Genomic DNA, 25,567 nt, shown 5'->3' with positions numbered 1-25,567 from the left:
GAAATAATGCTGTAAATAAGGGCAAGAATCTCAACCTAAATAACAACTGAATAACAAACTAATCACTCAAAACTAAATAACAGCTAAGTTATACTCTTGAACCTTGAACCTAATTGAAAGGGTACTTAGCCTCTGGAAGTACTATACTTATTAAGGATCATCTGTTGAACAATTTTTACTTAACAGAATCTCTTTATCAATAACATACCCTCATATAACCATTTTATTTGCTTCGATAACCATTTATAGACAGTAAATTTATTTCAGCTTTTCTTTCCCCATTAGGTGCACCAGGTATAATTTCCTCACCATATGCAGGGGCTGCTGGATTTGCCCCAGCCATTGGATTTCCTCAAGCTACAGGTGACTCTTTTAAAGTTGAATTTGAAACGATTTTTTATGATGCTCTATATTTTCTAGGAACTTATCAAGATGAAAAATGTTAACCATATTGGAAGGATTTACAATACAAGTATTGTGTTTTTCAGCCATAGAAGTGGCTCATAGTATGATAACAGCTTCCTTGTATTTACAAATAATTTTATAAAATCTATTGCTGTTGGTGATAATATTTATATAGCACTTTACAAGGTTACAAAATGCTTTTCCCATATATAATGTCATACATTCTGCATGTATACAATTCACTTGTTTTAGGTCTACAACTCAGTGATGTTTAGCAAATGTAGAGTTGTGTAGCCATTACCACAGCTCAGTTTAAGAACATGCTGTATCTTTTTTTTTTTTTTTTAGTTTTTGTGTGTGTGTTAATTTGTGACTTCTATTTGTGACTTCTGCTCAAGGACTTTTTAAAAATATGTCTCAAATTTTCTGGTAGAAGTCAATATGAAAATTATCTTTAGAGAAATGTGCTGGCATATATCTGTTTCAAGAAAGAGGTAGTACTTGTAGTTGATAGACCCTCTGAGAAGCCTAATGGCTTTTTAAGAACAGTGAATTCAGTCACTCTGCAAAATACTATATAAATAATAGAATACTGAGTATGATGTCAAAGAATAAGGAACTTGACTTCCAGACAGATGCTGTTGGGCAGAAAACTGGCCTTGATAGCCTTATGGTAATTTTGACACATTTTCTTCTATGTTTTTGCTTTTTTCTTCAGTTATTTACTTAAGTTATATCAAGTATTATAATTCCTCAGATGACTAGACTATGAAATGCTTTTGATCTTTTTAAAAGGTCTGTCAGTCCCAGCTGTTCCTGGAGCTCTTGGTCCTCTCACAATCACCTCCTCTGCTGTCACTGGAAGGATGGCCATTCCTGGGGCTAGTGGTATACCAGGGAATTCTGTTCTGCTTGTCACCAATCTCAATCCTGATGTGAGTTGGAAAGCATTATAAATAAATAAGTCCTTCAGGAGGAGGTCTGTGTAGTCAGTTCTGATTGATCTAGTGTTATAATCAAATAAAAATGTTTGTTTTAAGGATTTTTATTAAAATTTATCACTAATATATATAGAGGAAGCATATAAAATAACCACTTTGAACAAAGTCAGCTGTCATTATTACAAGTAAACTTATGTAAGTTTTTTATTTAAATTAGATACTTATATTTTGTGTTATCCTTTTCAGCTTATCACACCACATGGGCTTTTTATCCTATTTGGTAAGTTATTTTTAATATTATCTGTGATGTGGATTGAACACATTTCATTATTCAGTAATATTTATTGACTATCTCTGTGTGCCAAGTAGTGTGTTTGATATTGAAGTTAGAGTAGCAAATAAAACTTAGTAATTATAATACAATAAAATTTTATAAAAAAGGAAAGAAATAGTGATCATAATGGAAGCATGTAGCTGGGAGGCCTGACCTAGCTGAGGAAATTGAAGATGATTTACCAAGAGAAAGGAAAGTTAAGCTGACTTGTGAAAAATGAGTAAGCATTAGCCAGGCAGAAAAGGGAGGGCACATGTTCTTTCACAGATAACAGCAGTGAGAGAGAGCTTCTGGAACATGGAAGTGAAGGAAGCCCAATGGGGAGTCTAAGGGAAAGACATGTTGAAGCTGCACAGATGGATAGGGACAACATCCTGCAGAGCTTTGTAAGCTAAATAGTGGAGCTTGGCTTTAACCTAGGAACAGTGGGAAACCATTGAATAGTTTTAAGCAGAAGAGAGGCATAACGAGATTCAGGTTTTACAAAGAAATTTCCAAACTTTGTAATGGTGTTCTTCTCTGTTAAAAATAAATTTAGCACATACTCCTAATTCATATATGATTAATTATTCATAAACTTCACCCATCTTTTACTATATTCATTATATGTAGTATAATATGTACAAGTATATGAGCAATGAAATAAGCAATATTTAATATTTTAAAGGTTTTTATTAATGAAACTCATAAAAACTATTAATATTTAGTGAGAAATGTGATTTAATAGGCTTCATTATTTTCAGAATCTTTTTTATTTTGATTCAATATTCCAAGGTCTGATTCTAAAATCACTTTATTTTAGTACTTAATGGTTGTCATAAATGAAAAAGATACCTCATAAACATATGCACTATAAATAGAAGTGTTTCATTGTTGCTGTACCTAATTAATTATGATGCTAATTTTTCAGCCTAATCCACTAATTTTTGGTGTACTTAGAAAAGTTCTGTTTTTCCTCTTGTTAGATTAGTTGATCTTAAATACTGTCGCATTAGAATACTTTTAACAAATGGGGTTAAAACTCACTTTCACATGGAAGAATTTTTAATGCGATGGAAAATTGTTTCAGATTTTTTGAGTGGGTAGTAGGTTTTTTAAACAGCATTTTTGAAGTATAATTTATAGCCAGACAGCTTACCTGCTTTAGGTATACAGCTCCATGTTTACGGTGCTGTGCAACACATTATTCATTAACGAAGTCCAATTATTTTTTATTTTTTTATTTTTTATTTTTATTTTTTCTTAAGCGAGGCAACCCTTGGTTGACCTCACAGATTTCAAGGACTTTGTCAGTTTACAATCTCTTATTTTTTTTTATTTTTTACGCCTACAGCACCTGGTCTTCCTAGGTGGTCTCCCATCCAAGTACTAACCAGGCCCGACCCTGCTTAGCTTCTGAGATGAGACGGGATCGGATTTGTTCAGGGTAGCATGGCCATAGACCTGAAGTCCAATTTTAGAACATTTCCGTTACCCCACAGATTCCCTCCATGCTCATTGCAGTAACCATAAAATTTGTATTCATGACACATTTCTGTAATTTTCAGTAATAAAATCATGTATTAATGATATTTTCAAATGTCTCTTTAATAGCCAAAGCACATTTCTTTCTAAAAGTAGTTAATTTCTCACTTATTTTAAAAAATATCACCCTCAGCTTGAACAAATTGTATATGTTATTTTTTAAATAATATCTATTTCAACCATTTGTCATTTCTGAAAAGGATAGCAAATTTGGAATACCTTTTTCTTTTATATTTTGAAAGTACCATTCATCTCTAAGTTCATTTGCTCTTAGGTGCTTGCCCATGAGCTAAGAAATATTCTTTGAGTGCTTTGAAGATTTTCATAGTTATTCTCTCATTGTATTACAAAGTATGGTAATGATGCTACTACTTAAGGGTCTTATTTTTGTAATATTGGTGATATCCTGTAGCAAAAAAGTGCAATAGTGCAGTATATTTTAATATACTGAATGAAAAAAAGAGAATGCCCTTGATACTGTAGACACTTCTGCCTATAATTTTATCATATATTAAAAATGAGTAAAAGTTTTTCATATTGGTTTTATATAAACAAATCAGTGCAAATAAGAGTTTGATTGTTTTCCTCTCATACCCCAATGAATCATTTTGCCTGGCCTTGAGAGATAGGACCCACTATCAGGAACACTAATGTAGAAAAATGGAATGTAATGATATCAATTAGGAGGCTGACATGATAGTCTGGATGTGAAAGTGGTGATAATTTTGATAGTTAATGAGGTTGAGAAGAAGTGGACAAATGTGAGATATTTAGGCCATAGAATTAGTGGGTGCTGGTGATTGATTGGATGTATGAATTTAAGGAAAGGAATTCAAAAGATGAATCTCAGGTCTCTGACTGGAACAAGTATATTGATGATGATAACATTTGTTAACAGAGTTTATGAACACTGGATGTGGAAAGAGGAAAGGGGAGATCTGGAACATAGAAGAGATATGTGTTTGGGAGCATATGTATGAAATTGCCTAGGGAATATATATAATATAAAAAAAGAAACTTTCTTTAAATGCATTAGTAAAATTAATTGAATATTGCATAGACAGGCATTAAAAAGTTTTGTTTTGTCTTTTTAATTAGGAGTGTATGGTGATGTACATCGAGTGAAGATTATGTTTAATAAAAAAGAAAATGCCTTGGTTCAGATGGCAGATGCAAATCAAGCCCAGCTAGGTACTAATGGTTATTAATACTAATAATAACCACCTCCCCTATTTGTATATGAATTTTTCTATAAAATAAACAAATTTACAGATAGTAGGAATATACTTGTACTGAAGAGTAACTCTTTATGCTGATGTCTTCCTATTATTTGGACCTGCTTATATTTAAAGATTAAAGGCATTGAATATTCTTTGAAGTCTGAAGTTCATTTTTCTACTTGAACATATTATTGCTATTTAGAGCTTTGATTCACTTATTCTGTTTTATTTTATTTACTTGTTTTCCTTTCAAATTAAGTTTTCTAGAACTGTTGCATGGCATAAAAGTTTGGGCAAACTTCATAATGATGGTACAAGAAAGTGCCATTCCACAGCCTCATTGTTCATTGTCATAGTGGCTGTTAAAATGTTACTACTCAGATTCTTTAAAAAAAAAAATACTTTGCTTGAGATTAATTTATTCAATAACTATTTCCTGAGCACTCGTTACATGTTCCAGGCAGTCTGGAACTTCCTAGCACTATGCTAGGAAGATAGTTGTTTTTGTTTTTGTTTTTGTTTATTTATTTATTTTGATTTCTTGTCTTCCATTATGATAAAACAAATCATTTAATACATTTCCGTATATGAGTTTTTTTATTTAAAACCATTTTAACCCTTAAATTGACAATATAATTTTAAATGACTAAAAATAATTTATAATTTAGACAAATTTTACAGAGATTCTGTCTTACTACCCAAACTGTCCTTTTTCTCTTTCCGTGCACCAGCAATGAACCATCTGAGCGGTCAGAGACTTTATGGAAAAGTGCTTCGTGCTACACTGTCCAAACATCAAGCAGTTCAGCTTCCTCGAGAGGGACAAGAAGACCAAGGTCTGACTAAGGATTTTAGCAATAGTCCTTTGCATCGCTTTAAAAAGCCTGGCTCTAAAAACTTCCAGAATATTTTTCCGCCGTCAGCCACTCTGCATCTTTCCAACATCCCGTATGTACCTAATTAGTTATATTCATTTAGATGATTAATAATTTACAGTATACGTTTTAGGAGAGGTAAAAACTCTGAAATTATTCTGATGTAGCAGTTGTCCTAGTGACTAATTTCTTGTGAGATGATTCATTTGCTATTATATCTTAAGAAGGTGATATTTCCAGCCATACACTGCAAAGTAAAAGATAGCAATGCTTAAAAATTTTCTTTTAAAATAGAAAATTAGCAACTAGTTACCTTTCAGTTATAAAAGGGCATAAAAATAAGGTTATGCAGAAATATCCCATTGATACATACTTGGTCATCCCTTTGTATAGAGGTAAAGACTCTTAAGTAACCAACATAGCAGAATCAAATAATTTCTCTAAGAATTTGTTAAAAAAAAAAACAAAAAAAAATTCTTTATTTTTTCATGTATAACTTTCCAACCCATATATAAATTACTTAATAGCTAAAAATGATTTTTGTGTGTGTGTGGCCGCTCTGTATAAACCAGTGTTGTAGCAGACTTGTTCTTTAGTCATCTTCTAACTCCAGGAACAGCAGACTAAAGAGCTTGGGCCAATACCATTTGTTTTTATATGGCCCATGAACGAAGACTGATTTTTACATATTCAAATAGTTGAGGAAAAGCAAAAGAAAATTATTTTGTGCTTTGAGAAAATTTTACAAAATTCAAATTTCACCATCCATAAATAAAGTTTCATGGAACACAACCATACTCATTCATTTAAGCTACAGCAGCAGTGACTGTTGTTATCAAGACATAAGATATTTACTGTGTGGCTCATGTTAGAAAACATCTGGCAACCTCTGTTCTAATTCTTGAAATCCTTGAGCTATAAACATGGCAGTTTTATATAAATCTAATACATGAAGGAAGATTAGCTTTGGAAAGGGAGGGGTAAAAGCTCTGGGGTATGGTTGTATGGATGCATATGTGTGGAAATCTAAAGACTGAGGGAATGGAGAATGGTAAAGTTCTGGAATATTACTAAGAACGAGAATAGGAGATGAATAGTTATAGAAAATAATTACTCAGAATAGCATTAAATACTCAGGCTCTCAGCTAGTCTTCATTTAGACTACATGGAGAAACCTTGAATCTGAATTGAGTAACGGCTCAAACCTCATGCCAGCTAGGAAACTGGGGGAGCTACTTAAGGAAAAAATATCTAGATTATGTGGATCTAGAAATTTAGCAGCTCATCACTATGGAGTCAGAGGGGCAGCATATTTAGAGAGTAAGGCAGGCTTCTGTCATTGTTACCTTGCAAATGTAATACATTGTCCAGGAGCTGGTCTCATGTTACAACATACATAGGACATATAGATAGAAGAGAGAATATTTTTTGAACCATCTACCAAGTCCTGGGCACTATGGTGATGTTTTACATGTGTTACCTCATTTAATCTCCATATTAAACATTTTTTAACTGTGATAATATATACAACATAAAAATTTACTATTTTAACCATTTTTGAGTGTGCAGTTCAGCATACATTCCCATTATGCAGCCATCACCTTTGCCCGTCAGTAGATCTTTATCATCATCCTGAACTCTAGATACATGAAAAAATAACTCCATTTCCCTCTAACACCCAGTCCCTGGTAACCACTATAGTAGTCCCCTCTTATCAATGAGGGATGTCTTTTAAAACCCCCAGTGAATGCCTTGAAACTACAGATAGTACCGAACCTTATGTCTAGTATGTTTTTCCTATACATACATAATACCTTTGATAAAATTTAATTTATAAATTAGGCACAGTAAGAGATGAACAACAGCAACAACATAATTAAATAGAACAATTATAATAGTATACTATAAAAAAAGTTATGTGAGTATGGTCTCATTAAGTCAAGAACTTTTACCTTTTCAGATAAAGGAAGCACTTTTCAGCTTTTCTTTGGCATATCCAAATTGCCAACATCTGCTCTTGTGCTTTGGTGTCATCATTAAGTAAAATAAGAGTGACTTGAGCACAAGCACTGGACTACTGCAGTAGTCCATTTGAACACTGAGAAAGTTACTAATGATAGGCTGGTAATGACAGGCTGGTAATGCATACAGTGTGGATACGCTGGACAAAGGGATGATTTAAGTCCCTGGCTCAATGGAGCAGGATAATAGGAGATTTCATCATGATACTCAGAATGGCGCTCAATTTAAAACTTAGTTGTTTATTTCTGGAATTTATCATTTAATATTTTCAATCTGCAAGTATCTGAAACCACAGAAAGTGAAACCACGGATGGGGGGGACTACTGTATTCTACTTTTTGTCTCTATCAATCAGTTTATCATAATAACCTTTGAAGTAAGGTTACTTCCTCAAAGTGGCATATGAAGTAAATGAGAAATAGAATGTGAATGTAGATCTGTCTCCTTTCAGAGTCAGTTAATGTTCTTGCTGGCAGTTATGACATGAGGAAGAGTCTACACTCAGTCACTTGACTCTCATGTAATAAAACACTATTTATTATTGACTGCTACATAACAGATCGCCCCAAAACTTAACACGATAGTAAATGGTTATTATCTCATACTTTCACTATGAGTCAAGAATCCAGAAAGTTGCTTAGCTGGGTGTTTTTGACCAGGAGTCTCTCATAAGGTTGCATCTGAAGGCTTAACTGGGGCTGGAGGATCCACTTCCAAAGTGGCTCACTCATATGCCTAGTTGTTGACACGAGAGCCTCAGTTGCTTGCCACAAGGACCTCTCCATATGGCTGCTTAAGTGTCCTCATGAAATGGTTTCCTTCAAAACTTATGATTCAAGAGATGGCAAGGTGGGAACTGCCAGTGTCTCTAAGCTTCAGCTATTGTCATTTCTACAATACTCTCGTAGGTTACGGAGGACATCCCTATTTAGTATAGCAGGGGTATATTAAAAGACGTGAATACGAGGAAGCAAGAGGGGCTGTCTTAGAGCCTAGCTGCTCCTACACATATGCATAATTATCCTGAAAACAGTTAAAAATGTAGAACTCTAGATTGTAGTAGAAAAGTCAGAACTAGGGAAGTAGCTTTGTAAGTACTAGAGTTAAATACTGAAGCCAATGGTATGGGTAATAATCTCTTTGAAAGAATAAATATGGACTTTCTTGAGCTTTATATACCTGCCCACATCTTTTGCAAAAGATCTGAGGCAAAATTCCATTGTTTGAGGACATGTATGTGTCAACCTCAAACATCTTTCAGGGCAGTGCCAAATCATGCCTTCATTGCATGGCTTTATCCTTTAAAATGTGAGATACTCTGGGGACTTGACTATTGCAAGTTAATCTTTGCTTCATTAGGGCTAAAGTAGTTGGTTGACTCTGCGATGTTTTCACAGCCCTTCTGTTACAATGGATGATCTGAAGAACCTTTTCACAGAAGCTGGATGTTCAGTGAAGGCTTTTAAATTCTTTCAGTAAGTCTGTGCTTTCAAGAAATACATTAACCTTGTTTAATATGGTGTGAAAAATTTTTAAGTCGTTCAGTGAAGTCTTCTAGGGTTGGGGAGGAAATTTATAGGAAAAAATTAATTCTATACACTTTTTGTATTTATGCCATTTTCAGGAAAGATCGCAAAATGGCCCTTATTCAGTTGGGATCTGTGGAAGAAGCAATCCAGGCTCTCATTGAGCTTCATAACCATGACCTTGGAGAAAATCATCACCTCAGAGTTTCCTTCTCAAAATCTACAATCTGACTTTCCTGTGAATTTTTCTCCTAAGACTGGACCATAATTTCAGTAAAACGTTCAGACATGGACTGAAGCAGCTCAAGACCAATTCTGCCTCTTTTACAAAAATAATTCTTTCTGAGTTTGATATTCAAGTATATTCAAAAAATTAAGGGATGTTCTTTTTCCCCACCTGCCAATATGTAGTGAAAGGTTTGATTTTCCTTTATACCATAGTTTCTATGAAAATAATCTTCAGGAAAAAATTTTTTTGTCAGTAATTTAATTCCCCATATTAAATTGGATTTCAAGAGGACAGACTTTCTTTTAGTTTGGATCCAGATCAGCCTTATACATTTCTAAACTCTTTTGTACTTTAAAAATTTAAACATATAAACTTTTAAAATTACTCAATGTAATTTAAATTACTTAAAACCAAGTTTTTAACTTTATGATTCAGAACTTTAACTCCCATAGGAAATTATGTTCATTTATAAATTATGTCAATTATTTGGCATATATTGATAGTTATACATGAACGAATTGTGTTGTATTGGAAGCAGATTTAAACTTGCATGTTTTCTTTCAAAAAAAATTTTTTTTTTTTTAGTGGAAGGCACTCCTTTGAATATTGCATATCTTTAACTTTTTATGACTATTTGGAGAAACAAAGTGTCTTAACTGTCCCCAAGGCAATTAAGTGGAATCTAACCAAGATCTATTAAGGTGTCAGAATAATTAATAATTTTAATAGGAAAAATCATGTTTTAAATTTCAAAATGGCACTTATTTGCTGAGTAATATAACATGATCTTGGAAAATTTTAAAAAGGTAATTCTACTTATAAACTACTTTTTTACAATTATTTTCAGAAAAAAGTTTACAGTCTTAAGGAAAATATTCAGGTCTATCATATGGTTTGACAGATTTTTTAAAGTTATTTTTGGTAAGGTCTTCTTTTAGAAAAAAAATCTCAAGGGTTTTTTGTACCACTATAATCTGTAATACTTATTCAGAATTACTGTGTATTTAGTTAATTTCTTATTATGTGCCTTATTATGTGCTTATGATACAATAGGTTAGAGTTTTATCTAAGTATCTTGAAAGCTATATTGTGGGCTTGGTGAGCATTTGTTTTTTTCTTTCCCTGTTTTAGTAAGGATTTTAAAGTTTTCTTCATTGCAATTTTAAGTGGTTTTCAATAAGTAATAGTTTTTATTCAAATTTATGGTGCTTTAGTGCAGAGATGGGGTGGGGAAGGGTAAATGGTTTGGGGAATAACTCAGTGCACACCTGTAGGCCTCTTCACATTGTGACCAGTAGCAGTCATTGTCAGATATAGCATACTGTTTGGAGGCTATGAAATGTGATCTCAGTTTCTGGATCTTGTCTAATCTTTATCATCAGAATTTGTCTCAGGATTACTTGGTTTTTCTCAGTACTCTAATGAGAACTTGCTTTTCTTTGTTAATGTAACTTCATTACTGAGTGCCCACACATATGGAGTATGAGAAGGTAGAAAGTAGATTCCTTCTCATTCTTTGTCCCTCTGGCTTTTTGGTTGAATGTAAGAACAGTAGTTGTATAATGTAAAATTGTTTCTTTTTAATGAGAAACTGCGCTTTTGTTAATTCCTTTAATGCTTGACCAGATTTTTTTTTTTTAAACAATTTGTCAAAAGGGATATTTTTGTCCACCCCTTTTACACTTTTCAGATTCTCAGAGTGGCTCATCTCACCTTTTAAAATATATCAATCTCTTTGCTATATTCCAGTCATTAATTTGAACATAAGAAGGTTTCTACAAAAGAAATTTCACAAAAACTTGGAGACCACAAAAGATTTTAAAGATTGTTAAAAAGCAGAATCCACTCAACACTGAGCAACAGTTAGGTGTTAGAAAAGGAAGGAGGACATTAAGTTGAGACTTTTCAAGTGGATCGATTTAGCATTGGCTGAATAGATAGGTATAATCGTTTATCAGGTTTTTATTTTTTCACTTATGAAATCTATCTTTAGCAAAACACTTCTGTTAAGTGGGGAGGAAAACATTTATTTAAGAAATCTCCCAAAATATGCTTCTTTTTTCCTTCCATATATAGGCACTATGATAATTTTTAGTGGCATGTTAAATTGGATTATTTCATTTACTCTGAGTTAAGAATTACTGTGTAATTTAAAATCGTGATTCTCGTAACATTCAGTGTAAGTGTAGCAAAAAGTGTAGCAGAAGGGCGATCATAATGGTGTTGAATGTAATTTCGAAATAGGGCATGGCCTTTAAATCCGGGAGAGAACATTGGAATCCTTTTCAGGGATTTGTGTGTGTGTGTGTGTGTGTGTGTGCGCGCGCGTGTGTGTATAGATAGTATATATATATACACTCTTCTAATGTTGTACATACATATGCACATTACATACATTTTAATTTATTGACAAAGAAAATCAAATTAAGATTTGGAAAAGTGAGATATTATATAAAATAGTGTGTTTGAAACCATCAATCTGTGTCTTAAAATTAGCTGTAGCACATGGTTGTTGTCTGTACTGGGCTATTTGCTGTTTGAATTCTAGAGGTCTACAGTCTTTGTGTTGGCATAGTTTCTGTAAAAAGATTAAAAAATATCAGGGTAGTGGAAAAACTAGATCTTTATATTTTTGTTTTGGCATGCATTTACTAGATATCTTCTAAGCAATGCTTTTGCTGTTGAGCTGTCATAGTATTCTATTTTTAAGTTTATTTACTTTATTTTAAGGGGTATTGTCATCACTTTTAGAGATGTTTTGACTTTTACACAAAATATACATATTCAGGACTTTAAAAAAATAGTAGTACACGTTTAACAGTAACAATTTATGCCAAAATGTTTTACTTTGAGATTTAAATAACTTACAGAGCAGTAACATGTGTTTTGTGTGAGATACAAATAGAAAAATGACCCAGTATCTTAATTGATAACTTACTGGAGAGTATCAGAATTACCCAATAGCTCCTACAAAATGCCATAAATTCTCTAAGACTAAATATTAATAATCATTTATTTGTAGTAGTAATGTTTCCGATTTCATTGTTGAAAGTTGCAGATCTCTCACAGTCTTTAGAGACATATTTCTGCCTACGTAATTCCTATGGGAGTGGAGCACTGCTTTCTATGGCTCCACCTAGGTTGGAGATCATAAGTTCTACGTCAGTTGACTAGAAGTAAACTCTCATGAATGTCTGTTCAGTTTCATGTTAAATTGTCTAATTTAATTTATGACATATTAGGCAGCAAAGTTTAAATATACATTGAGTATATTATCATATGATTTCTCTTCTGTTCCCCATAAATATTTTTGGATAAAAGATGACAAGCTCAAAAGTAGGTGGTCTCCCCCTCAACGAGTCACTTAAAAACCCTTTTTGCCAAATTATTAGTCTATCTTTCAGAAAACCTAATGTGTACTGCTATTTTTAAAACCAAAAAGACAACATGACTATGCGTAAAAGCATTTTTCTTAGTCTTTCCTTTGTCTTGATCTGTTGTTAACAAGAATAGAACTGCCAGACTTAAAATATTCTACTATTGTGCTAAAAGAAATACAGTTTAGATTGCACAGAACTTTTCCTTTAAAGAAAATATAACTCAGCCGTTTTTTAAAAGAGCTGTGTTGTTATCTACAAGACTATTTGCAGTCTTTTTTCAGAGCAAATTCTAACAGCTAGTTGTAAATTATTTAAAAAATAGAAAATTATTAAAATATTAGTTTAGGGGTTTTATAGAGGGAGAAAAACAAAACGGGACCAAAGTTTATGTGCCTTCTTCAGTAGTCTTAATTGACCTTTTCTTCCTATTCGAGACTAAGATGTAGTATCAGTATTCTGGTTTTCAGGAAATATGTACTATATAGTTTTAAAAGAATGTTATCCCACAGACTATTCATCCAAGCAAAGAATTGTAACTGTATAAATGAAGTCTCTGTTACACTCTTGCCTTTATCACATAATATTCATTATGTAGCATTGTGGAGGTCCAAGAACAGAGCTGCTCTGAATCTCTGTGATAGTCATTTTTAGTTTTTGTAACCTGAGGCATATGTTCCAGAGAACAGGGATATTCGTCTGGTCCAGTGACCTTGGTGATAATAATCATGATTGAAAGCTGCTTATGGCAAGCTTAATTCAGCACTGTAAACAGATTTTCGTTCTTATGTTATTTTCAATTTTTGAATCTATGTCGTAGTTGTAATAACAAATTTAAATAGCTATTTTTGATGTCATACTCTGGCCTTTTCCCACTTACTGTTGTTATTCAGATATTTAAAAAAATTCATCCCACATCCAGATAGTACTAATTATAAAGATTGCTGACCAAGCAAAGTTTTGCATCAAAATGTCACCTCATTGCTCTGACCAAAGACTGACTTCTGGTTTTTACTCCTTTCTATTAAGCATTTTTTTCCCAAGCTCCTTTCTGAAAGAAGACCTAGTACAAAGCGGCCTTTACTTTCTATTTCTTATTGGTGAATAGACTACTTAGAGAAAATGGGAGTTTAAATGTGAACTGAATGAACTAGGATAACAAGGTTTTGATGGACATTTTCAGTACTGTATTTAAGGAAAAAAAATAGCACAGTTAGGAGCCTCTGACATTGTCTCATGTTTTACACGGTCTGTTCATTAAATTCCCTTTTTCAGTTCATAAGAATGTTCATCTAACAGAAGATACTGTAAATATTTGTAACAACATTTTTTTTTAACCAGGCCAAAAAAGAAAAAAAAAAAAAGGTTTTTGGGAACAACTTAACATATAAAATGATTTTATATAAAACATCAATTGTCTTGTATATTTTGATAAGCAGCAGTACCAGCTTTCATTTGTAACACAGTTTGTGGCATTGGAGAAAAAGGATTCTGTGATTGTTGAAGTGAATTGTTATAAATGCAAAGAGAAGATAAAATATTAAAAAACATTTTCTAAATGCGTAGTGCATGGTTAATTCAAGCTTCTGTACACTACAGTATATTCCATTTTCATTCAATTTGTATATTTGCTGACTATTACTTAATATCTCTAATCTCTTTTCCTAACAAGTATAGCATTGTAGCATGCCTTTTAATAAATGTCATGACATCTGTACTCTCTTAAAATTTTTGTGTTCTTGTCTGTACTTTGGGTTTTCCCTTGTCTTTCCTGTAATTCTAATGATGTCATGTTTTTTTTTTTAATTTTCCATAGCCATCCATCTAAACTTGTCATAGAGAATAGCAAGCATATATTTATACAACATAAAAAAAAAAATCCTAAGTCTACTAACCACCTCTTTTTAAACTAAGGAACAAAGTTTCATTTTGGGGAGCAAACTGCTTTTCTAATCTTATGTAACTTTTTCTGTGGCACTCCTTTTGTATAAGTAAGTACAGATTGGCGCATGTGCTCTTTCCTTTCTCCTCTCTCCAGCGTGCGTGCATGCACACACACGGTATATATGTGCAATGCCAAACGAGTTGGAACACTTTTTCTAGTTTAGTTCAGTTTTTGGCTTAGTATTCATAAATTCTGAAACATGAGGTGTGATCTCTACCCAAGTTTGCATCCTTTTTAATTAAAGGGTACATATTGCTTTTCCTTAGACAAATATTTCTGGGTTCTTTTAAAGAGTTATTGGGTTGTAGAAGTCTAAGCAGTAATTTATTTTAATCTTTTACTCTAGGATCTTTTGCAAGAGAATTTATTTTTAATGGAATAGAAAATTAGCTAAACACTGTACTGATCTGCGCTGGCTCCCCTGTAAAATCTATCTCCATAAATGTAACTAGATGAATTTTTTTTAAGCATCATAGTCATTTTTGTCAGGAAAGGATAAAATAATCCTATGGCCAAATGAGGTTTTTATAAACTTACTTGACCTTGAAATGCTCTTAACCATCATTAAGAGTTGCAGTTTTGAACACAAATGGATCTAAGATATTGGCTAGTTCAGTTTCCACTTTTTAAAGATAAACAACACAGAGAAGGAAGTGAGTTGCCCAAAGCCACATGCCAGTTAATTGCAGTCTGGATGAGAAGCCAGGCCTCCTTGATGTTATCCATTGCACCCAGGTGTTGTGGTTTTGTCCTGCTAAGTGCTGTGAGGGTTATGATCTCGAAGGACTGTACACGAAATTGGGGTCTTATACTTATCCAAAACCAATTTAAAGACACTGCATAGCAGTGAGGGTATTTCTACTGAAGGGTAAAAATGCCTACCTACTTCTGAAATTTTTAAACTAAAAATGTAATTTCAAGTTGTAAATTTCAGAAAACTAACTCTTAAAAAATGTAGTTGCTATTTGTAATAGTTTGGTAGGGATGGCATAACAAAGTATCCCAGACCAGGTAGTTTAAATAACAAGTTTATTTTCTTACAGTTCCAGAGAATAGAAGTTCCAAGATCAGGTGTCAGCAGGATTGATTTCTTCTTAGGCCTCTTTCCTTGGCTTATAGATGACCATCTTCTCTCTGGCCCCTCACGTAGTCTTTCCTCTGTCTGTGTCTGTGTCCTGCTCTCTTTTCTCAATACCGGTCATACTGGCTTATGGTCCACCCATCTGACCTCATTTTACCTTAATAACCTCTTTAAAGGCCCCATCCCCAAATACAGTCACATTCTGAGACAGTGGGGTTCAACTTAGCCAGTATGTTTGTACCAGCAATTAGAAATTCATAATATAGAGGGAATGTCAGCCTAAATCCATAAATAAAATAGTTTTGAACTCTTGCCTTTGATAGGAAGCCCCCCAAATGGATCATGAGGCCTCTAGGCAATTCTAGTCAGAATACATATAGCTAAAACTATCTTAACAGCTAATTATGAATATGTAGGAACACATCTCTTCAATATTATCTACACTCTTAGAAATAAGTCATTTCAGAGCAATGATCATTTCTAAGACATGCCATTACTTAAATAGTTGCAAGAATCAAATAAGACACCATCAAGCTGTGACCAATTTTTAATGCTCAGCATTCATTGATAATTGAATTGGGATGCTGGAATAGGAGTAGAAGGGTAAAATCCATTCTGTTTACAATCTGTGATTGTGCCTGCATCAATGGTTTTTTTCTGTTGTCCCGTTTCAACTTCTAATGGGAATTTGTCACTTTCAAAACAATTTATGCTGAACTGATAAAATTCTAATAACAATTTTGTTGGATTTATTGCATTCATAAACTATTGGGTTTGGATAGAGAACTTTCACTTTTGCTAGTACAATTCACTAGGAAAAGTTAATGATACTAATGCTTCATGAAGATTTGTATATTTTATTCCTGTATTTTAAGGATAGGGACAGGGTAATGGGAAAAATACAATGGTTCTGTTGGAATAAATTGCCCTCAGATTAAGTAAGGTATCTCTAAAGCGATAGAATTATCTGCTAAATCTTTGGTCCTGCAGAACACAAATGTTAAATTCTGACCTGTTAAGAGATTGGCTTTAACTAAATGAAAGCTGTTATATTAGTTATTAGTAATTAGTTATATTGATGTTCAACAAAGTACACTTTCAGGCAATAGGCACTATTAGAGATAAAGAAATTTCATAGCACTATATTTATATAATAGAATACTTTATGCAAATGAACACAATAAAGCTGCATAAAAGCTACATGGAAGACTCACAGATGTGATGTTAAATGAAGCCATACACAAAAGAATACATAATGTATAATTCTATTTACATCCAGTTCAAAAACAGGATAGTGGTTGCCTTTGGGAAGGAGGTAATTGAGAGTATGAGAAGAAGTTTCTAGTGTGTGGTTAATGTTTTATTTCTTGACCTTTGTGCCAGTTACCCAGGAGTGTTTACTTTCTAATGATTCATTGTGCTTGTACACCGAGGATTTGTACATTTTTAGTGTGTTATACTTCATTTAAAAGGATTTTGAAAACATTGTAATTGAGCAAGGTGCTGCCGTTCATTCTCCTTCTTGAATTAGCTGATTTATTCTACCCAGTGAGTTACAAAGTACTCCAGATACCATGGACCGAGTTTTACTGTGAAATTCTCTGACAAATGTATATATTGCATTTCTCTTACCATGGTATACCTATAAGAAAAATGTTTCCCTGACAAAACAAAAAACATACACTGTATTTTCAAGTAAATTCTATATTTTTGAATAGTTTCATATCTCAACTAAATTTAAAAGAAGATTTTATTAATACAGTTGACCCTCAGACAACACAGGTTTGAACTGCATGGGTCCACTTGTGTGGGGAGTCAGAGATTCCACAAACCGTGGATTGGAAACAGTATTTTCAATGTGGTTGAGAATCCATGGATATGAAGGCCCGACTATGTGCTGTTCTATGCCATCTATGCCATTTTATATCAGGGACTCGCACATCTGTGGATTTTGGTATCCACAAGGGGTCTTGGAATCAATCCACATGGCTTTCAAGGGATGACTGGAATTAAGTTTGAGGAAGTCAAAAGCTATACTCTGGTTTTTGACTCGGGGGGCTTGGTCCCTGCATTGTTCACGGGTCAAGTTCTGTTTTTGCAGCTAAGCCTGATCTGGCGGACTATTTGATATCTGGCCCTTATGTATTTCCATCAAAAAAAAAAAAAAGCCAAAAAGATCTACCTAGCTCTCTAGCATCCTAAGAGGAGATTTTATACAAAAGGCTTAGCAAAACTTCTTGTCATTAAGATTCTTAAATATATACTAATTATTATAGTGTGATGAACCCCCATGTACCTAAAACCCAGCTGCAACTAATAGCCAATCTTGTTTCTTCATCCCACTCCCCAGATTCTTTTGAAACAAATCCCACTCATAATTTTATGTACAAACATTTCAGTCTGTTCAAGTCCATACACTGCAATGGCTGATAAAGTCTTTTCATACATAGTTTATCTTTCCCTCCTTTATTTCCTCTTGCAACTTATTTGTTAATGAAATTGAGCTATTTGCTCTAAAAATTCCCAACAGTCTGGATTTTGCTGATTATGCCCCCATGATGTCATTTCTTCATATGTCTCCCCACCTCAAATTTTCTATAAATTGGGAGCTGCTGCTTTCCTTCCTTGCCTATTTTTTTTTGGAGGGAGGGGCAAGAATACTTCATAGATGGCATTGGGCACTTACATAATTTGTCTTTTTTTGGTAGTAGCTATTGATGATCATTGCTTAAGATCCATTGATTTTTAGGGATTGCAAAATGACAAAGTTCTATCATTCTTTTTTTTCTTGTATTATTTGGATTACTTTTATATAATAAGAGAAACTTCCCCATATCGACTGATTTAGGTGTATTCTCTATAGAAAAAATAAATGCTTCATTCTTTCCCTTTATTTGCTGGTTTTTGAAATAATTATCTTGTTTTCTATCATCCTCCAAAAATGTGTTTACCTTTTTTTTTAAGCCCATATTTTTATGGAAAGTTTCAAACATTTGTTAAAGTAGAAAGACTAATATAATGAAACTTCATGTTCCTGTCACCTAACTTATACAATTTATATTGTGTTTAATCTTCTCTAACCCTACTTACTCTCCCCTTTTACTTAGATTATTAATGAATTTAGATAATTCATTTTGTAAAATAGTATATAGATAACTGATCAGTAAAATTTGTTTGTAACATTTTAAAATCTCTGCCTAATCGGTAATTACAGCCATTTTTAACTGCTATTTTTTTCAGTTGTGCCTTTTCTCTCTTTTTCAGCTGTCTTGCTAGAAGTATTTTCAGAGAAACTGCTTTTCACTTGTTTTGAAATAGTTTAGCAAATAGGTTTGCTTTTTAGTCCATTAATGTTTTATGTTTCATACTGTCTTTGATTTTGTTTTGTGGTTCTTTACAAAAGGGTATGTTACTCATAGCTGTATGCTTTGATTGCCTTGTTTAGCCTACGGATTTCTACTGCATAGCTATCCCTTATGACAGAAACAATAAATATGGGCTTGAGAGTGAAATAAAACTGGGTAGGAAGAAAAAGTTAAACCAAAACAAGGTTTAGGATTGTCCCAATGATTTTCTCACCCCCATATCACTTTTTGCTGTGTTTTAGTGTAGGCGGATTTGATGGACAAATATGTTTGCCAGAGGGTCCAAAGTTGTAAAAGTTATTCTAGCCATGCCAGCAAGGACCATAATAAAGATGTAAAGCGCTAGAATGTCCTTTCTTGCAGCACGATGCTAGCTTACAAACTATTTCTAAAGAATTTACCGGATTCGTTGCTATGTTTTTAAATGTCTCTCAGTATGGTCCAAAAACTGTGGCTCTCGGCCTCAGATTTTCTAGAACAGGCATAGTATCTTTGTATTTTCAGATCATGATTATAGTTGTTTTATTTTTTTCTTTTATCAAAAAATATAGTTTTTAGAGCTGTAGAATTACATGTTAGCTGTGTGCTTGGCATATAACACTTTTAGACTAATCTAAATTCTCACAGATAAAGGCATAAAGATTCGAGATTACAGGGTTCTAATGATAACCATAACCCCTGCTCACTAAGCAGAGTCTTGCCTTAAGAAATAAAGCACTCATGCAGAGACCAACATACAGCACATTATCTGTTGAATGAATAAAGATTCACCATTTCTTTGCAGCTGGTAGGAGCTTCTGGTGTAATCAGGCCCAGTTGTTTCCCTTGACAGTCCCCATCCCCCACCCCTGAAGTAAAACTACCAAGACCATTATAGATGGAACCCTGGTGCTTCTGGTGACTTTGTGGGCAGCGAACTGGTTGTTACAGACCAACGTCTTGTATAAACCCAGCTGCCAGCTGATCAGTGGAACACACAGAAAACTGAGTGAGTGCTTACAGAAGTAATTAAAGGTTCTGTCTCAATCTACCAAAACAGCTACTTTCTACTCTACTTTAGGGCTTTGGGAATTTGATGACAAATTCCAATGGCACAACTATCTTTTAGAGTGTGTGTATTTGAGGTCCCTACCCTTAATGAAACTATTGCCTATGACATATACATTTTGGAGGTGGCCACAATTTCTTCCATGATGTCCCCCAAAAGCGTAGATTCTCCAGACATGGTCAAACCTAAAGAAGCCAAAATATATCCCTTGCACAATGTGTTAGTTTGTTAGAGCCGCCATAACGAAGTACCACAAACTGGGTACCTTAAACAACAGAAATGTATTTCCTCCAAGTTCTGGAAGATGGATGTCCAAGATCAAGGTGTCAGCATGTTTGGTTTCTTCTCCCCTTGACTTGTACATAGCTGCCTTTTGTGTCCTCACATAGTCTTCCAAGTGTGTGTCCTAATCTTTTCTTAGAAAGAGACCAGTCATGTTGGATTAGGGCCCACCATCTGACCTCTTTTTACCATAATTACCTCTTTAAAGGTCCTATCTCCAAATACAGAAAACCAGTTATCCTTCCAACTAAGCCAGGAATATGAATTAAATAGGGTGCTGCCAGCATGGTGGAGCCTCTGTAGACAGCTATTCCTTATTCCTTTACCAGCGCCTTCATTCTTGGCACTATTTTTTTTTCCCATTTAGAGCACTTTTTCTCAACTCTTCTTTATTCTCCTTTGATAAACTTACAATTCTCATCATTCCACCCATCCTAGGGTCATTAGGTTTATAATAATGTAAACATTCCGGCTAAAAACAAAGCAATGACAATTTTTGAGAATAAAGGTATTTCGGTCTTTAAAAAAAATCCATGTTTTCAGCCTTACTAAGGAAGTATCATTATGAGCACTGAATGTACCAGCTTGCCATCATAAGCCTTATGCAGTGTGGAAGGCACAGCATTTTCAAAGCCAAGCCTGCAACTTCTTGGTTTACAGAACCAGAGGTGCAGACAAATCAGCTTAGCAAATGGGCGTTTGATGGGAATGATAGCATATAAAATTGGTTCTCTTCTTTGTAATAGGGAATTTCTTCGTCCCTAAATTCTCCAGTGTGCTTTTCTAAATGTTTCTTTATGCAACTTTCTCAAAGTTGTGTCACTTAAACCTTTCTTGAGTTTTTTTGTTTTGTTTTGTTTTGTTTGTTTGTCTGGCAAAGACTGAATATTAGGAAGGAAGAATTTCCCCCGCCCCGGAGTTTCACAGAGGAAATTTGGGTCTACCCTTGACACAAGAAACAGTTTGCCTGAATTTATTCTGCAGCTGGACTAGATGATGTTGGAATTTGTTTTTCTTGGAAACCAATCTCAAAGTCTGCCCTTTAGAGCATCATCAAGATGAGAAAACGAAAAGAGATTTTAATATCATCCTGAAGAATCTAGAAATGGATTTTTGTTACAGCTACTTAAAGGACAAACAAGGTTGGTGTATGAGCCTTTATATTTCAGATTTCAATGTCTTCAGGGCTTCAATTCTATATCTCAAAGAAAACAAGCTCAATTACAAGTTAGCCTGTTTTTGAAAAGTTTGGAAAAGTTGGCCTCTCACTAATGTAGAGTAATAGTTTCTAAAGTTAGCCAAGTGAATATTTCTTTGGCCACCTGCAAACTTCAGAGTGGAACTGAAGAAATTTGTACACATGTGGCATTGGCATTCAGATATTCACAAAGACAGGCAAATAAGTCCAGTTGTTTTCTACTTGCTAGTTGCTTTGATGGCTTACAGTCCTTGGCCACCTACCTGGGACTCTAAGACTCACTGCAGCCACACCAGTTCTTTGTCCTGTTTCCTTCTTTCCTGCCTGTGTGCTCAGGTTCTCATCCCCATCCTACCTCCCCAGAGTTCTCACTGTGTCCACGAACCACCATCTCCATCCACGGTCCATTCTACTGCATCTACCTTGTGCGCGCTAGTGGATTTTCCTATCGGCCTTTTAAACGGACTCAAGTCGCTCCAATCTTAAAACGAGGAATAAAATGCCCAATGCATCTTTGCCTACCTTTCTGTTTCTTATCTTCCCCTTCACAGCCAAACTTCCAAACAGAATTGTCTCTGCTGCTTCAACTTCCTACACTCATCAAAGCCACCTCTTTTCTGCCACATCGTAGGAACTCAAAATCAGAACTTGCTATAGAATAAAAACTACACTCCCCTTAAAACAGAGAACATTTATTTTGTGTTTGCAACAAGAATTGTAGCACAGATGGTACCAAGCACGCAATACAAATAACACTCTTTGGCTAACGAATGTGTGCTGAGCGCCACCTCAGTGCTACAGTTTGTTCTGAACGCTTTCTCATTCCCTATTCTCCACATGCCTAACAGCCTAGAATGTCACACTTGAATCTCTGTAATTCGTATTAGGAAAATGAGTTTTTAAAATTTAAAAAAAAAACAAAAAACATTTTCTATATTTTCCCCATTCTGAGATTCTGATATGCACCCTTCCCACCTCTTGGTGAAGAATCACTGTCTAGAGAGTCAACAGTTAGGAAAGTGATGATTTCTTCTAAGTAGACTGTGGACTCGGACTTTCAGCATCAGGAACAAGACATCCCAGGAAGTACAGATGATTAGAATGCAAACACGGCCTTGCAATTAGGGCCTCTGAATGCCAGGTGACCTTTTTTCTTAGAGCGGAAATGTCATTGTCGTGTTTTTCTTTTAATTTGTGACTAAGAATGAATGTCATCACCCACAATCTCTTGCTCTTCTGAGCAAGCCACTATATAAATAACACAGCTACATATAATTGTATTTCTCAAGACTGCAGACGTATCTAAATAGGGAGACGATCCTTCATTTAAAAAATAACAAAGATAAAACCTGGAGAGGTGATGTCCTTGATGAGACCAAGGTGAATTTGAAGCTAATTCCTGGCTGTACGCTCAGGAAATTGTTAGCCATTCATTCATTCAGCACATACTTATGCGAGGTACTGTGGTGACACAGTTAAATAAGACAAGGCTCCTGTGCCCTGGTTGGAGGGAGAAAGAGAATTAAGCAAGCGTTTATACAGCACTGTAAGAGAGGGCATTATAAAACACCAGAGGAACACAACGAAAGAAGAAGGAGCAAGAGCGAAGCCTGGGTGGAGTCTTGGATGATGTAATAGTTAGGAGAGTCTAGGTGATGCTGTTGTAACAGGTAAACCCTAAAAATTCACAGTTTCCAACAATGAATAAAAGTTCATTTATATGGGCTGGGCAACTATTCTCCGTCCTGTAGCTATATCATCTGAAACAGATGGCCTCCAAAGTCTCAGCAGGAAAAGAGCAATGAGTATTAAATCCCAGTTATTAAATGCCTTGTCTGAGAAGTGACTCATAGGATGCTTATATTATGAAATATGATTACATGGGACATGCTTATACTGAAACAGCATTTGTTATTTATCTGGAATTCAAATTTAATTAGTCATCTCGTATATATATATTTTTTTAATTTGCTGAATCTGGCAATAGTTAAGGAAAGGTTAGCTGACATTTCATGTAGTGTTGTCACACCCAGCAGCAAAAATGGATGGGCCCTGAGCATTGTCCTGACATTTTGAGCTGCACAGCCACCAAAGACACCACTAGCTCTTGCTGACATGTAGACTGGGCCGGGGCAGGCAGAGCAGAGCCCAGGTGGTGGCCAGAAGACACAGCTGTTAGAAGAAATGTAGGGCTGCTGATGTGGGCAGGAGAGTGTCTCTGCTGACAGTCCTCTTCCCAAAGCCAGAGCCTCCCAGCCACCTGGCCTGGAAGTTCACGAGGGCTTCTAGGGTCAGAGCTGATCCCACCTGGTCAGTTGCAGAAGGGGAGAGGAGTCCTGCTAAGCACTGTGTCCAGATGTCCTAGTGGCCACCCAGCCTAAAGCAGAGTACAGAGGGAGGTGTGTTACTGTTCTGGGACTGCACCCTCCATACAAACTGCCATCAGAGGCACAGGGGTCCATGTCCCAAGCTCCAGCATCCAGGCTCAGCCCTCACTGTGGCAGAACCCAGGCACGTGGCAGAGCACACTCTGGCAGGCCTGCCCCTATATTTGCAGAGCTTGGGGCAAGAGTAAACATATCTCATGTCGAAAAATACACTTTCCTGCATATAAAATTGAAAAATGTGTGCAAAGCTCTGACTTTCATACAACTAAAAGTTGACAAGCTATTAAAGATGATTGAATTTACTTATTATTGCACATGTCTGGGTGTTCTGTTGGGAAGCCAGTGCTGTTTGGATGAGTAATTAAAGACATAATTCATAAGATTTATATACATATTCCATAAAATTGAGTTTTTGTATTTATTTCAGAAAAAATTATGTTGACATTAAAGATTTTCACATAGTTTGCTCTCTTTTGGCAGTAATCATCCAAAGCAAAGGTTGGCAAACTTTTTTTATAAAGGACCGGATAGTAAAAATTGTAGGTTTTGGGGGCCATATGTTTTTTGTGAAAACTACTCTGACACTGTAACATGAAAACAGTCATAGAAAATGTATAAATGTTGAGCAGCATATCTGTGTCTCAATAAAACTTTATTTACAATACAAAAACAGGCGATGGGCCAGATTTCATCCTGCAGGATTAAAAATAAAATGTAATTGTGTTACAGGATACAAAATTTGAATATATTTTACCAGAAATAGTAAAAAAAAAAAAAAAAAAAAATTTGAATTATTTAAATACATTTTCAATAAGTTGTCTTCTAAAATATTCAAAATCCTATGTTAAAATTAAGAATTAAATACAAATTATGATTAGTTAATATCAACATTTTGAGTCAAAATTGTTTTAATAAAACTGAGTTTTACTTTAATTTTGTAAAGATCTGATTAAATCTTAGTAAATATTTTTATGAAAAACAAATCCATTCACGATTCTAGCCTTTACGGTTCACTTTGTTGCCAACATTAACTGGTATCAGGCTTCATCTGTATTATATCTAGACCTATATATTCACAAATTTAAAAGTCCTATGAATCGTTAATGTTGCAAATGTTCCTCAGCTGTCATGAGCAATTGTTGCAAAAACTGGAGATTTGGGAGTACTTCTAGAGCCGTGAATCAGAAAGAATATGAAGAAAAACAAGATGGACACTTAGCACTCCTGGAAAGTGGCTCTCCATCATGTGAGAACCTGTAACTCTCGTGTCATTGCAGAGAAGGGGTTTAATGCCAATTCATCGGTCCTCTCTCTCTTTTATGTGCTTTCACTTCTCAATCCTTCTCACTTTTGGAGGCATCCACCTCTGCAGTCAGCAGTAACACAATGAGAAACGTCCTGGGCATTTGGAAGCTGCCACCTCTTGTTTCAAGTAGTGGGGCGAGAGATGTGGAGAAACATCTCCTGCGTCTGGAGGGGGTTGTCCGTGGGCGTGAATGTGTAGAGTGACGGGTTGCTCATGTCCATGCTAAGAGTAGCATTCTGAGTGACAAGGTACTTGTGTGATTTTTAATAATTTAATTTTTATTTTTATGCCAAGTCTTTCTTTTTTATAATTTTTCTGCATTAAAATGTTTCACTTTCCCAAGCAGCTGCTGAAGATGGCCGAGGGGCAGGACCTCCTGGTGCTCGACGGCCCAGGCCATCACCTTGGCCACCTGGAGACTCATCGTTGCCAAGCAGGTACTGCTGGGCCCGGAGATGGTGATCGTGCACTGTGAAGACATCAACATTTCTGGCAATTTCTAC

The 25,567-nt window shown here is 34.9% G+C and overlaps 1 protein-coding gene and 1 pseudogene across 7 annotated transcripts in view; one reads left to right on the top strand and one right to left on the bottom strand.

Annotated features, from left to right (window-relative positions):
- PTBP3 (polypyrimidine tract binding protein 3) overlaps window positions 1-14,180 on the top strand; it is an 88,384-nt gene extending 74,204 nt beyond the window's left edge. For all 7 annotated transcript variants that reach the window (XM_039870733.1, XM_039870728.1, XM_039870730.1 and 4 more), the window contains 7 exons: window positions 286-363; window positions 1,201-1,340; window positions 1,593-1,626; window positions 4,303-4,395; window positions 5,156-5,372; window positions 8,718-8,795; window positions 8,945-14,180. In XM_039870733.1, coding sequence (XP_039726667.1) covers window positions 286-363; window positions 1,201-1,340; window positions 1,593-1,626; window positions 4,303-4,395; window positions 5,156-5,372; window positions 8,718-8,795; window positions 8,945-9,077 — 773 coding nt within the window. In that variant the 3' untranslated portion in view covers window positions 9,078-14,180. The remainder of the gene's footprint in view (window positions 1-285; window positions 364-1,200; window positions 1,341-1,592; window positions 1,627-4,302; window positions 4,396-5,155; window positions 5,373-8,717; window positions 8,796-8,944) is intronic.
- On the bottom strand, window positions 3,005-3,123 carry LOC120608798 (uncharacterized; annotated as a pseudogene).
- Window positions 14,181-25,567: the final 11,387 nt, after the last annotated feature.

Source organism: Pteropus medius, unplaced genomic scaffold (genome assembly GCF_902729225.1).
Source record: "Pteropus medius unplaced genomic scaffold, Ma_sr-lr_union100, whole genome shotgun sequence".
NCBI lineage: Eukaryota > Metazoa > Chordata > Mammalia > Chiroptera > Pteropodidae > Pteropus > Pteropus medius.
Note: the sequence above shows the minus strand (reverse complement) of the source record. Positions and strands in the feature narration are given on the sequence as shown.